Source organism: Talpa occidentalis, unplaced genomic scaffold (assembly GCF_014898055.3).
Source record: "Talpa occidentalis isolate TD23 unplaced genomic scaffold, MPIMG_talOcc4v2.1 talOcc4.17, whole genome shotgun sequence".
NCBI classification, from domain to species: domain Eukaryota; kingdom Metazoa; phylum Chordata; class Mammalia; order Eulipotyphla; family Talpidae; genus Talpa; species Talpa occidentalis.
In genome coordinates, this window is record NW_023601754.1 from 48,058,617 (window position 1) to 48,072,100 (window position 13,484).

General features: G+C 55.8%; 1 protein-coding gene across 1 annotated transcript in view; it reads left to right on the forward strand.

Moving 5' to 3' along the window:
* The window catches only part of SPACA6 (sperm acrosome associated 6), a 56,892-nt gene that overhangs the window by 19,745 nt on the left and 23,663 nt on the right, over positions 1–13,484 (forward strand). Inside the window, exon 9 of the mRNA XM_054697351.1 lies at positions 6,663–6,753. Coding sequence (XP_054553326.1) covers positions 6,663–6,753 — 91 coding nt within the window. The remainder of the gene's footprint in view (positions 1–6,662; positions 6,754–13,484) is intronic.

The window sequence follows — 13,484 nt, forward strand, 5'->3', positions numbered from 1 at the left end:
AGCCTGGCTCCTCTTTCCCGCTGCGCAGCCCCCTGACAGGGCCAGGTGCCCGTCAGGTTTGGTTGGAAGATCCCAGAAACAGAGGAGCAGGCGCCTAGGCTTTTTCCACTTCTGATGGGGGTGTAGCACCCTCTGCGAGCCAGGACCTGCTCCCTAATACTCTCCTGTCACAGACAAGGAACCTGAGGTGCGGGGGTGACTTCTCCCACCCAAGGCCACTCGGGTAGTTTGTAGAGGAATTGTGCAGTCCTCTCTGTCACCCATGGCACCTCTACTGCCAGGCCCACCTCACGGGCTTACTGTGTATTCAGCGGGTGTAGACCTGCCTTGTCCAGCACAAGGTCCCAGCCACATACGCATCTGGAGTGCGGCCAGTCTGACCACGGAACTGCCCATTTGATTCTGATTTCACTTAAATTAAATGTAAAGGCAGATGCCTGATGGGGTTATCGGAAACCTTTAAAATCCACCTGGAACCAGTAGGATGTGGGAAACTTCCTTTCCACTGCCATTTAGACGCCATCCAGGGACAGGTAGCAGATTTCCAGTGAAAATGTAGCATCTGTTTGAGCTGTGCTCACACATCTGGAATTTGAGGCCTGCATAGGGAGGCTGATCCAGGGAAAGGAGGTGGGGAATGGGAGCTGAAGGGTGGAGTGTGCTTTGGCGGAGAGAATATGAACACAGCACCACATGGGATTTCTGATGGTGAAATCCTGAGATCTACAGAATGTCATAAGCCACTGTTCCAGCCACAGAAAGATTTAAAAAGAAAACAGTCTGTGCTGACTGCATACTGGAATGGCCATGGCTTTGATGGCTGACCAGGTTCCTTGTCCAGAGGGCCGCTCTTCCACCGCCCATCAGCTAAGACTAGTTTTTATTTTAAGATTTATTTTATTTATGCATACAAGAACAAGGGTGCAGGCCAGAGGCGTGGAGGTGAGAGGAATCACCAGAGACAGAGTGGGGAGCAGAACAGGCAGACTGATTGAAATACACTGCTGAGGGGAGCAGCGGGGAGACAGGAGAGGTCTGCTGCGCCATGTGGGGCAGCTCCCTTGCCAGGATCTAACTCAGGCCGCAGTGGCTGGCGATAGCTTGACAGCTAACCCCTGTGCCACCAGGGAGGCCCTAAGGCTAGTTTTTAGGCTAAAAAGGAATAGGATGAAGCCCAAAGCACATATTTTGACACAAGAGAATTAGGATATTTACGTGGCATGAACTGTCTCTGCTCTGACGGCCCCTGACCACACTCCTGGCGCCCCGCCCTGACATGATCTACGGGGTCCACGCATGCCCACCGCTCCCACAGCCACGAAACCTCCACTTCTGACTGTCTGGCCTTGTCCAGACAAGATTGACATGGAGTTAAAATATATCAAAAAAATGTTTCAACCATTCCCCTTTCAACATTTTAAAATATGACAATTAGAAATCTTCAAGGACGGGGCTCGCTTTCTGTTTCCTGAGACGGAGCTGTGCCAGAGCTAGTGACCACGAGCTTAACAATTATCACCAGCTCCTCTGGAATCCTCTTCCACTGGCCCTTGGCCCCAAACCTACCCCGAGTTTCTGGGGGTGGCCCATGCATGCTGGGGAGCATCCACCCACCAACACCCACAAGCTGACGTGCCCCCCACATCCCCACACGTGTACTCACACGATCATGACACGTGCACCCACAGAGGGCAAGGCTCACGTTCTAGAAGGTGAGCAGGCACCTGCTCTCAGCCCACAGGGAGCCTGGCAGCCATGCCCTGAAGTTGGGGGACACGCGCCCCTCTCCAGCACCCGCAACCCCAGTGCGGTGCCCAGGGACATCATGTTTGCCGCCCAGGGGGCCGGGCGGGAAGAACTAGGAGCGGTACGCGGCGTCCCTGGAGCTGTCGCCTGACAGGCAGAAGCGGGGGCTCCGCGCTTTCAGGGGGTTCCACTTCAGGCGGGTGGGACTCGGGAGAAGTCGGAGCCTGTCAAGCAAGTACAGCGCCCCCCACCCCCCCACCCCCGCCCCGGACCGCTGCCGGAGGGACAGACGCCTCACGGCCCCAGAGCCGCCTCGGGCCGGGCCGGCCGCGCCCCTGGCCGCGCCCCGCGCTCACCTGCCGCATCGCCGCCGCCCGTCCTCCGCGCCCCGCCGGCTCTGCGCCCCGAGGCTGGAGGGGGCATTTGAAGGCCGCGCAGGCGGGGGCGGGCCGGGCGCTGACGTCAGGCCCGAGCGGGGCCAGGGGCCGTGAGGTCACCCCCGACGGCGGCCCCACCCGCTTCCCGCCAGCCCCACGGCCCCCTCCCGCACCCCAGCACCGCGGCCACCCCCTCCCGCACCCCAGCACCCCCATTCCCGCCTTGCCCGCTCTTTCTTCTACCCCTCTTCCGCGTCTCCCCTCCTGCCGCGCGCCTTCCCCTTCCCTTCCCGCCCGCCTGCTCCCCCGCTCCGCACTGCCCGCCCGGCTCCCTCCGTCTCCCCGCGGCCCGGTCCTCTCGCCGACCCCGTGTCCCCCTCCCGCGCTGGCGGCGCCGAGGGAGTCGGGGCGCACGTGCTGGCAGTGGCTTGTCGGGGCGGGGGGCCGCTGGGTGGGGGGTGCTGCGCCGGGCGGGGGGCCGTCTCGGGGCGGGGTGAGCCTGACTGTGGCTGGTCAGCACCCCAGGGAGTCGCCGGGAGCTGAGCGGCATCAAGGTGGGGTCGCCTGACCCGGGGCCACCGGGAAGGGGTGGCGGGTCCCAGCAGGCGGCCTCAGCCCGGGACACATTCATTCCTGCACGGAGTGGGGGGTGGGCCAGCGTGGGGGTGAGAGGATGCCCCCAGACAGAGTGGGGAGCAGAACAGGCCGTTCTGCTGAGGCACACTTGGAGGGGAGCAGCGGGGGACAGGGCGGTCTGCCGGGCCACGCGGGTACCTCCCTGGCGGGGCTGAACTCAGGGGGCAGTTCTGGGAGAACCTGACAGCTGAGACCCCTGCGCCGCCATGGTGGGGTGAGGGGGGCCTGCTTCCCTGGATTCTTAGATTTTTTGTTTGTTTGTTTGTTTTTATACTAAGCACAATTTTTTTTTAAAGATTTATTTCTTTATTCATACAAGCACTGGGTACAGTCAGAAGCACAGGAGGGTGAGAGAATTCACCAGAGCCAGAGCGGGGAGCAGAGCAGGCAGAAGGACCGAAGGACACTGCTGAGGGGAGCAGCGGGCGGCAGGAGAGGTCTGCGCGCCATGTGGGACCCTCCTCCGGTGGCCGGGGAGCAGCCGGGGATCGAACCGGCGCTGCAGAGGCCGCGGGCAGCCTCGCAACCCAGCGCTCAACCGCTGCGCCACCGGGGAGGCCCAAAGAGTTTCTTTTTTAAAAGATTTATTTATTTATGCATACAAGAGCTGGGGTACAGGCTGGGGTACAGGTTCAGGGGTGAGAGGATTCACCAGAGACAGAGCGGGAAGCAGAACAGGCAGACTGACGAAACACACTGCTGAGGGGAGCAGCGGGCCAGTCAGGAGAGGTCTGCTGTGCCATGTGGGTGGCTCCCTGGCTGGCCTGGGGATCCAACTCGTGCTGCAGAGGCTGCAGCTTCACAAGTTGTGTCTTAAACCCTTGTGACACCAGGGAGGCCCCTAAAAAGATTTTTAAAAATGGAAAAATCTGTCCAAGGGTTTTTCCCTCATTTCCCCTGAGCGGATAAGGCGTCTGTCCGCGGCCTGCGCTCTGGCTGCTCCGCTCTCCCGCCCGGTGACTCCCGCTGTGTCTCCCTCTGCACCCCCCCCCCATGGTGTCTGTCTCCTCGCTGCTCCTCAGTCCTTCTGTCTGTCTGGGTCTCTGTCCTGTCTGTCTCTCTCCAGGCCTCCCGCGGCTGCGTTCTCTCCCCCTCCCCCTGGCCCCTCTTCTCTGGCTCTCCCCTCCCCTTAGGCTGCAGCTCCCCAGTCTACCTTGGGGCTTTGGTGGGGGGGGGGGCCCTGTGCTGACTCCCCGGCTCCCCGCTGCGTAGGTGGGAGGAGGGGGCCCTGTCAGGTTGTGCCTCAGGCTGACCCAGGGCTTCGGGGAGCAGAAGGCGGGTTCAGGGACCCTGCAAGGGGCACCCTGCCCAGCCCTCCGGGGCGGGGCAGCATCTGTGACGCAGTTGCCAGGAGGTGTCTGGCTGTGTCAGGATGATGGGTCCTGGGTGGGGGCTGTGCCCAGAGCAGGAGGGCGGGTGGGGGGCGGCCCAGGCTCCACTCAGAAGCTGGGCAGTTGGCTGCCCAGCCCCCACCCCGCCCTGCCAGGGTGGAGCAACTGTATAAAACCAGATGTTTCTAAAACCAGAGTGTGGACAAGGGAGGAAGAAACAGGGCTCTGAGCCCCGCTGGTCTCCTCCTCCAGGACCCTGGGGTCCAGGCCCCTGGCCTCTCCCTCAGACCCGGGTATCCAGGCCCCCAGCCCCAACCCTCAGATCCTGGGGTCCAGGCCCCCGGCCCCTCCCTCAGACCCGGGTATCCAGGCCCCCAGCCCCCTCCCTCAGATGCTGGGGTCCATGCCCCCAGCCCCCTCCTCCCTCACACCTGTGTCCAGGGCCCCAGAAGCCCATGCAGGAGCGGTGCCCCAGGCTGGAGCAGAGGGGAACTGGAAGGCCAGAGCTGAGGGAGAGGGCACCTCACAGAGGCATCCCTCGCTGGAGGTGGGCCAAGGCAGTGGGTGGGGGCACCTGCTAGCCTCACTCACAGTCAGGTCTCCCAGAACCCTCCACTCCAGGGCCCCACTTCCAGCCCCTGCTCCTGCCCACAGGGGCCTTTGTATGATTTTGATTATCATCAGAAAACCCCAGGGTATGTTTCAGGAAAACTTAGGACACAGAACTCAAGAGTGAGGAGATAATCAGGCAGAAACAGGGAAGAGAACATTTCTTCACTGTGGGGACCCTCCCCCCGCGGGTGGGCTGGGCTCCAGGCTGGGCAGTGCCAGGCACACAGAGATGACTCAGACCTGGACCTGCCCTTGAGGAGATGCCAATCCGGTGGAGGAGACAGCTGTGTAAACAGAGGACCACAGACTGGTGCTCAGAGGCATCAACCCAACTGGCAATCAGGGAAGGCTTCCTGGAGGAGATGGTGTCTAGACGAGGGAGTCCTGACTGATGACAAGTTAGCCAGGGTGAGTTAGTAAGTGTGACTGATGAGTAAAGCAGGTTAAAGGTGGGGGGCTGGTGTGGACTGGGGGACCTCCCAGGGGCCTGATGGTGGAGGAGGGCATGACCACAGACAGGCAGGTGGACGCTGTGGAGGCAAAGAGGGTGAAGCATGGTTGGGGGATAACTGGAAATAAGGTCTCAAGGATGCTGAGTCCCATCTCTTTCCTCAGGCCCCTTGGCCCAGGAGGGGGAAGTGGCTCTCCTGCAGGGGCTGGGCTGTCTGAGGGCTCAGCCTGCAGGAGGCCTTGCCCTCTGGCCAGAGCTGGGAGCCTCCTTTCCAGGAGCTTCTTGTAGTAAGTAGGCCCCACAAGGCTTGGGGAGGAGCAGGAATTTGAGTGCCAGATTCCAGGGCCAAGTTGGGGTCCTGGGGTCACTGGGGAGCCAGGGAGGGCTGGGCACAGGGAGATGGGCCCATGGGGCCCCTAGGAGGGACACCCTGGTGGAGAGACAGGCTTGGGGTCAGGGTGTCTGGTGGCGGTGGGGGTCATGTCAGGGCTCTCTCTGGGCAGGGATGATGCTGCAGCTGAGCCTGGATGGGCGTGGGGTAAGTACACCCCAGGGGCAGGGCGGGGCACAGCAGAGCAGCAGAGTCTCCTGGCCCTGAGCTGCCCTGAGCTGCCAGCCCACAGGGTCCTGGGACTTCTGTCTCACTTCAGGCAGGAGCGAGGACCTGCCTCCTGGGCCTGGGGCCAGGAAGTGGCTTGAAGCCACCTGTGCTTTGTTAAATGCTTGAGTCCAGGGGATGGTTCTCTGCAGGGCACCCTGGGAGGAGGGAAGTGCTGTGGGAGACAATGAGAAGAGAGGGGAGGGAGGGAGCAGGAGGGGAGGGAGAGGAAGAGGAAGGAGGGGAGACAAGGGGGTTCAGTGATGGTGAGGAAGGATGGAGAAGCAGAGGGCTGTGGAGAAGGGGAGAGAAAGAAGAGGAAGAAAAGGAGGGAGGATCCACATGGGAGGGAGGGATGGGGTGGGGGGATGGATGGGGAGGGAGGGGAGGGAGGAAGTGGGGAGAGGAAGAAGAAATAGGGAGAAAGGCAGAGAGGTGGGAGGCACAGAGCCCAGCAGCCCGGACCCTTCCCCTCCCCAGCCCCCAGGCAGCCCCTCTGAGGGACAGGATGTGGGGCTCCGAGGAAGCAGGGGGCACCCGGGAGCCACAGGACCCTGAGCCTGGCAGCTGACGCCACTAGGCTTCTGGGAACTCAGAGGGATGTGTCTGGCGTCCCACCCAAGCTGGTGGACAGGAGACACCCAGGGCCCTGCCTCCCGCACCCCAATTTCTGGGAATCGCCGAGGCCTCCAAGATTCTGCGCAAATCCTGGACGGGAGGAGGGAGCGATGACTGAATGTCCCCTGTCTGGGTCCGGGAGGAAGCTGGGCCCATGTAGCTTGGCCTGGCCACGGCCTGGTCCTCAGCTCCAGAGGCTGCGCCATGGCCCCACCCTCCCCCCTGAGGGAGCTGAGGGAGTCAGAGAGGGGGAGAAAGAAACCTCCTTTGTCAGCAGCTCCATGTTCTTTCAGGGAAGCCAGAGAGACGTCTCACTGCCAGACAGGGAAACTGAGGCCTGAGAAGAGCAGTTTCCTAGACAGAGTTATGCAGCCTCAGAACCAGGTGAGAGGGTCATGTGGGGTCAAGGGCCCAGGCTGGGCCTGAGGGAGGAGGCTGGGGCCTAGACCCTGGGGTCAGAGGGAGGAGGCATCCTGGATCTGCACCCCTGTGTGTGGGAGGAGGCCGGGCCCTGACCACTGAGGTCCACCCCCTCCGTGAGCTCCACAGGGGAGTCTGTGAGGCCTGGCCACACCATCGGACTTTGGCCTTGGCCTCCTCCTCTGCCCCTCCCAGTCCCCTCTGAGCCTGTGTCTCCACCACAGCGTGAAGCAGCCCCCATCACAGGCCTCTCTTTCCCCCTTCACCTCCTGCCTCACCGGTGAAGGGGGCTGTCTTTGAGGGGAGAATCAGCTGCTCCTGAGCCTCACCCCACCCGACTCACCTATACCCCATTCCAGTCAGGGGTGTCAGCCAGGTGGGGGAGCCAGAGGGACCCTGGTCTGGCACACAGAGCCAGGAGGGGCGGCCTCCCCTCCCCTGCAGAGCAGGGGCACCCACCATGTGGGTGCAGGTGCCTGGGCTGAAGGCCTGGGCTGGCTTCCTCACCTGTCCAGGGTGGCCCAGAAGACCCCATGGGCCTACTGCTAGGGGCTTGCTTAGCAGGAAGCTGGCTGAGTTTGGGGAGCAGGGAGACAGTGGCAATGCAGAAGGCTGCTGAAGGGCACCTGGAGGCTGCAGATAGTGGGGGTCCAGGCCCCTTGTGGTCAGCGGCTCCTCCCTCATTTCCTAGGAACGACTCAGGTCTCCCAGGTTTTCTGTCACTGCTTTGGCTGCCTCTGACAGTGGATTTTCTTTTTTAAAGTTTTATTTATTTATGCATACAAGAGCTGGGGTGCAGGCCAGAGTTGTGTGGGGTGAGAGTATTCACCAGAGAAAGTGGGGAGCAGAACAGGCGGATCTACTGAAATACACTGCTTAGGGGAGCAGCGGGAGACAGCAGAGGTCTGCTGAGCCCTGAGGGTAGCTCCCTGGCCAGGGATGGAACTCATGCTGTGTGGCTGTGCATAGCTTCATAGGTTGCATCTTTTTGCACCACTAGGGAGGCCCAGATTAATACATTTTTTGGAATAAATCTGTCGTGTTGCTTGCCCTTTAGACTACAGCAGCTCACCTTCTGGGGTCCCCCAGCCTGGAGCAGGGCAACCTATTTATATGCGAAAAGTAAAGCAACTGCTGTGGCTGATAGGGCCATGCTCCCACCCTGGACCGTCCCCAGCTAAAGAGCATCAGGTTAGGGCTCAGCCCCACCTAGTGGCTGCTTGGAGCTATGACACCATGGAGGAAGCCCGGGTGTTGCTGGACCTCAAGCTGGTCTAGGAGACCCCACCCCCCAACCACATCCAATTCTCCAGAGTTTTCTGGGGTCCTCTGAATAAACCCTCCCCGCTCAAGAAACCCAGGACACCTTCGTGGATGGAGAGCGGGGCTCATCTCAGCTGTATTCTTGGTTCTATGAGAGGCAAATGTTCTATTTCACCTACTGAGAATATGCCACAAGCCAGGCAGTTTCAAATACCTACTGGGTTTTGTGGACACGTGCTGGGGATGGTGGAAGCATTTCCCACCAAGGCAGAAAAAGTTTCCGAGGTCGCAAAACAGCTGCTAAAGGAGATAATCCCTCGCTTTGGGTTGCCCGACTCCATCCAGAGCCGGCATCGTCCCAGCCATCACTCATGCGGAAGCAGTGCGTTGCAGAGCAGCTGGAGATTGCGTGCTGCATGGACACCACGATCTTCGGGACAAGCTGGAAAAATGGACCATACCTTAAAGAAGACCTTGGCAAAACTGCCAAGAAACACAACTGCGATGGGACCAGGTACTATCCCTCGCCCTCCTCCGGGAAAGAGTGGCACCTACAACTGGGCTACAATTAAGCCCCTTTGAAATTGTGTTCGGAAGACCCTTTCAGCCCTCAGTTCTGAAATAGCACGAGACTGCAGGATCACACAATATGTGAAACCTATCCAGGAGGTTCTGGCAGGGATCCACAGTTTTGCAACCTCGAGGATCTCTGTGCCTCCTGAGTGACCACTACATCCCTGCAGACCTGGAGATCGGGTCTTACTCAAGACCTGGCAGAGTGGGGATGCCCAAAAGCAGCTGTCAGGAAAATGGACTGGTCCATAGGATGTTTTACTAAGCACACATACTTCTTCTAGCTTGCAGGCATAAAACCCTGGGTACCTCATTCCAGACTTAAGAAAGCCCCAGAAGGAACTGACCCAGAGATGAAATCCCATTGGTCTTGTGAACCCATCGAGGACCTGAGATATTTATTTAAGAAAAAGACAAAAACTTAAATGCTACTGGCTCCCGCTGCAGCTGTTGTAGCAGGATAACCCGGGATTCACTTTTCTTTCTTTCTTTCTTTTTTTTAAGATTTATTTATTTATTTATACAAGCACTGGGTACAGTCAGAAGCGTGGGAGGGTGAGAGAATTCACCAGAGCCAGAGCAGGGAACAGAACAGGCAGACTGACGAAGTACACTGCTCAGGGGAGCAGCGGGTTTGGCAGGAGAGGTCTGTCAGACCATGTGGGACCCTCGCTGGGTTCCGGGGATCAAACCGGTGCTGCAGAGGCTGCGGTCAGCTTCGCAGCCCAGCGCTCAACTGCTGCGCCACCAGGGGAGACCCCGATTCACTTTTCTGAGATGAGTCACATGCTCTACCCAATCTCTTTTCTTTTAAAGTTTTGGAGACATGAAATACCATTTAGAATCAGGCATTTGCTGGCAGTATGTTTTTTAATAATTCAAGTATTTATTACACAGAAAGGCTTTCATTCTTGATTTTGGCATTTCCTTTTAACTTTTGTTTCATAACTTTGAAGGTTTTCTTTCTGCTTGTTATTGTTATTTTGGCCTATGGGTAAACTGCAGTTGTAGGAGATATCCCACACGTGATAAATGATAACTAAAGAGCTCTCTGTGTCTCTGTGTTGTATGTCTGTCTGTCCTTGCCTGTGTCCTTGTCTTGGCGTCTAGAGGTGGAAAACTTGGTATCCATGGTGACCATAACCATTGAAAAACGTCTCCAGTTATGAGGAAAAAGCTAAGGTTATAGTTTGTCACGATTGTACTACTGAACTGAGCCGGTGCTTTCATAGAGATTGAATATTGTTGTTGCTGCTGTTTTCTAATATTTATGGCAAAGCTTCCCCCAAATCTAAATTCAATGAAAAATTTGGTAGTCTGTCATTTGGTCGATAGAAGGAAATTTTGTGGAACCTCAGCAGAGCTCCTGAGACACTCCACAAATTTCTCCCTTTCCTCCTGGGAAAGGCATTAGATGAATTTGTCCTCTTTGGTATACCTACAGGTAAAACTAGAAGGGAAGCATTGTTACTTAGAAAATGGGAAAACTTGGCATGTACAGAAACATTAACATTGGCTTTCTGAATCATGTATAAAACCTTTCAGTATCTGATATGTATGTAAATTGTCCATGGTGATTGCTGCCTTGCTATATTGGATACTTCAATGGCTTGATATCTACAGAAATTGTTTCTGGAGAAAATAGGGGGAAAAGGCCTCAACAGATTCCTATTGATGGAACTTTTGATGGTAAAAATTTCCTACAAAGGACTGAATAGACATACACGTGATTTTTACTAAGTTTTGTTTGACGTAATACTGGCAATTTTTTGCATTTTCTTTTGATTCAAAGAAAGTTTTCTTGTTCTGACTGACCAGGACCTGCAGCAATGTTGCATTTTTTTCCATAGCAGAGCTAACTTGCATTTGCATTTTCTCTCCCTTGATGCCAACACAGCATGAAAATAGTGGTAGTAATTTTTTACTACTCATATCAGAGTCTATTTTTGCAGAACTTAGATAGGGAATTTTGTCTGTTCAAACTATAACTTGGAGACGTGTTTCATTTTGTGGCTTTGAGTGGAATTCTTCCCAAAAACTTGATATGAGCTGAACAAAGAAGAGGAAGACATGCTACTTTGTTTGCAGGGTTCCAGAGACCTCCAAAGAAGGTGAGGACACTTGCCTCCATTGGTAGGACTGGACAACCCGGAAAAAGAAAAAGTCCTGGTACCCTCGAGAAGAGGAAAACCAAGGTGGAGTCTGGCGAGACCAACTTTGTTCCTGAAGCCTTCTGGACTGGATGTCAAGAGTTCACTCTAATCCTATATGGACTGTTACAACAAAGCCAGCTGAAATTGCTGTTTGGTTATTCTGCTCTATATTTTATGTAAAAATAGGTAAAATAGTCTGAAAGTAAATTGAGGTTGCAAATTTTTGCAATACTGTTTAAAAAATTGAGATCAAGATGGAGAGAATTGGTTTTTAGAAAAGTTGAACCAATTTTAAGATTTTATTTCTTCCTGTGATTTTGATTTATTTGCTGTCTTGTTTTGGCTAATGCCTCCAGTTGTTTTTTTTTCTTTTGGCTTGGACTGATGAACTGTTTTCCCAGAATGCAGGACTTTTGTTTTTCGCATGGACAATACCCGGAGAGACTGGTTTTCTTTCCAACTGGAACCCTGAAAAATTTTCATCTGAGGGTGCACCCCAGCACCCACACATTTGATCTTCAGCACCATAGAAAGGGTGGCAAAAAGTGAAAGGAGGGAATTGTTGGGGGAAACAATGTCCTGAGCAAACTCCATACAGGCTTTGTGGACTCCACCCCCACTCCAGACCGAAGCCATCCAGACACTGGGAACTACGAATCCCATGACCAGGAAGGCGGGGCTGCCGGGACCTGAGGGTGGGGTTCAGCGGCCATGTCGGGTATAAGACCCGCCATGTGGGCCGGGGTCCCTCCATAGGCGCTTCCAGGCTCTCAGCGGCCACCGGGGTTCCAGGTCAGCGCACCGGTAGGACGCGTTCACGAGCTTCTCTCCCTCCCCCTCTCCCTGAGTTACTCATTTCCTCCCTTCCCCTTCTTCTGTCCCTTTTAAGCGCGGTGGGGGCCCGCAGGCGGGCGCCCGGCTCACGTCGGGGTTGCTCCGGAACAGTTTTACTTGACAAGTACCAGGCGGCTAATCCGCGCGCCGCAGGGTGCTGTTCTGTCCCGCCTGCCGCGCTTCCTCGCGACGCTCGGGTCTCTGAGAAGCTGCCCTTTCCCGCAAGAGAGAGAGTTCTGGGCCACGAGAGCAACCCGCTGGCTCCTCGTCCTCGCCGCCGTCCTGGCGACCGGCTCCCAAACCAGCCCCTGGCTTTTTGTACGTCAGGTGTGCCAACATGGCCGCCCGCAGTGCTCACGGCGCACGGGCGCAGACATATTGGCTCCTGAAACCGAGCGGGGAAGACGCTTGTGGAGATTCTTCAAATGTTTTTGAGCCTCATCGGCCACCGTAGGCTGATTGTTAATACGCGCAATCTTCTGACGTAGAAGCCGTTTGCGCTAGTGTTCTCTTCACTCTCGTGGGGCTGGGAAGAAATCGGGTCAGTAGCTCTTCTTGTATCTGCAAGTGCACCCCAGTTCTCAGTACCTCCAGTTCATGGATTCAGGGCCCTTTGCCGTTGATTTGGGGGTGACGCCACGCTCTGACTGGTGGGTGGTGCAGAGAGGCTTGTGCAGACGCCCGGGACCCCGGCTGGTGTGTGGCCTGAGGGGGTACAGCCGGTTCTGTGGTTTGAAGCATTCTGGGTTTTAGCCTTTTCTCCAAGGGCTGATTGACTAATGCAGACACGCCTCCTGCTAGACGTAGTTTTCTTTTTCTTTTCTTTTTTTTTTTTTAATGTTTAGTTATTTTGCATACAAGAACTGAGGTACAGGGCAGAGTTTGGGGGGCTATTCACCGTAGACAGAGTGGGGAGCAGAACAGGCAGACTGACTGAAACACACTGCTGAGGGGAGCAGCGGGGAGACAGGAGGGGTCTGCTGCGCCATGTGGGTGCACCCTAGCCAGCCTGGGATTGAACTTCTGCCACCGAAGTTGCCCAGAGTGCTGTGCTTAACCCTTGCGCCACCTGGGATGCCCATGTTAGGCAAAGTTTATGGCAAAGACAGAACTGAATTCTTCGACAGAGACCTTGAGCCTCAAAGTAAAACAAATGACATATCTATCCCTTAGCAGAAAATGTTTGCCAGTCCCTACACCCCCCTCTTAACATCCAGGGGTGAACACTTGCTTACCTACCCTAGAAACTTTCACAGAGCTTTGCTAACACAATCTCCCTTTTGTAACAAAAGGAAGTGGCTGCATTTCTCCCTCTGGTAATGTGACCCATGTTCCAGTTTCCTAGTAAGTCCCGATGGGTCTGTTGGGGGGAAAAGATGTCCAGAGCAAACTCCACAAATAGGTTTCATGGATCCCACCCAGACCAAAGCCATCCGAGACACCAAGAACTACAAATCCCATAATGCCCTCATCACCGAAGGGAGGATTGCTTGGAATGGAGGGTGGAGTTAAGCCTCCAGGCTTGATATATAACCAGACATGTGGGCTTTGGGGGCCTTGGTTTTTCTCCGCCTTTCAGCTCTTGGGGTGCTCTTGGGCCTCCAACTCAGCAGAGCTGGTAGGTCACATTCACCAATTTATCTCTTTCTCCCTGAGTTGTTCATTTTTTCATTTACCTTTTTTTTTTTTTTTTTTGTTTTTTGGGGGAGTAAATGAACCCTTTATGAACCTTTGTGAGTGCCTGCAGTTGAGTCTCATTTTAAGCCCCTTTTAAGTGCGCGGGTGAGGACTCACAGTCAGGCAGCCTGCTGCAGACAGGACAGCCGAGGGAGTTCCCTGCCATTAATGAGGACTTAGAGTCTAAATGAATTT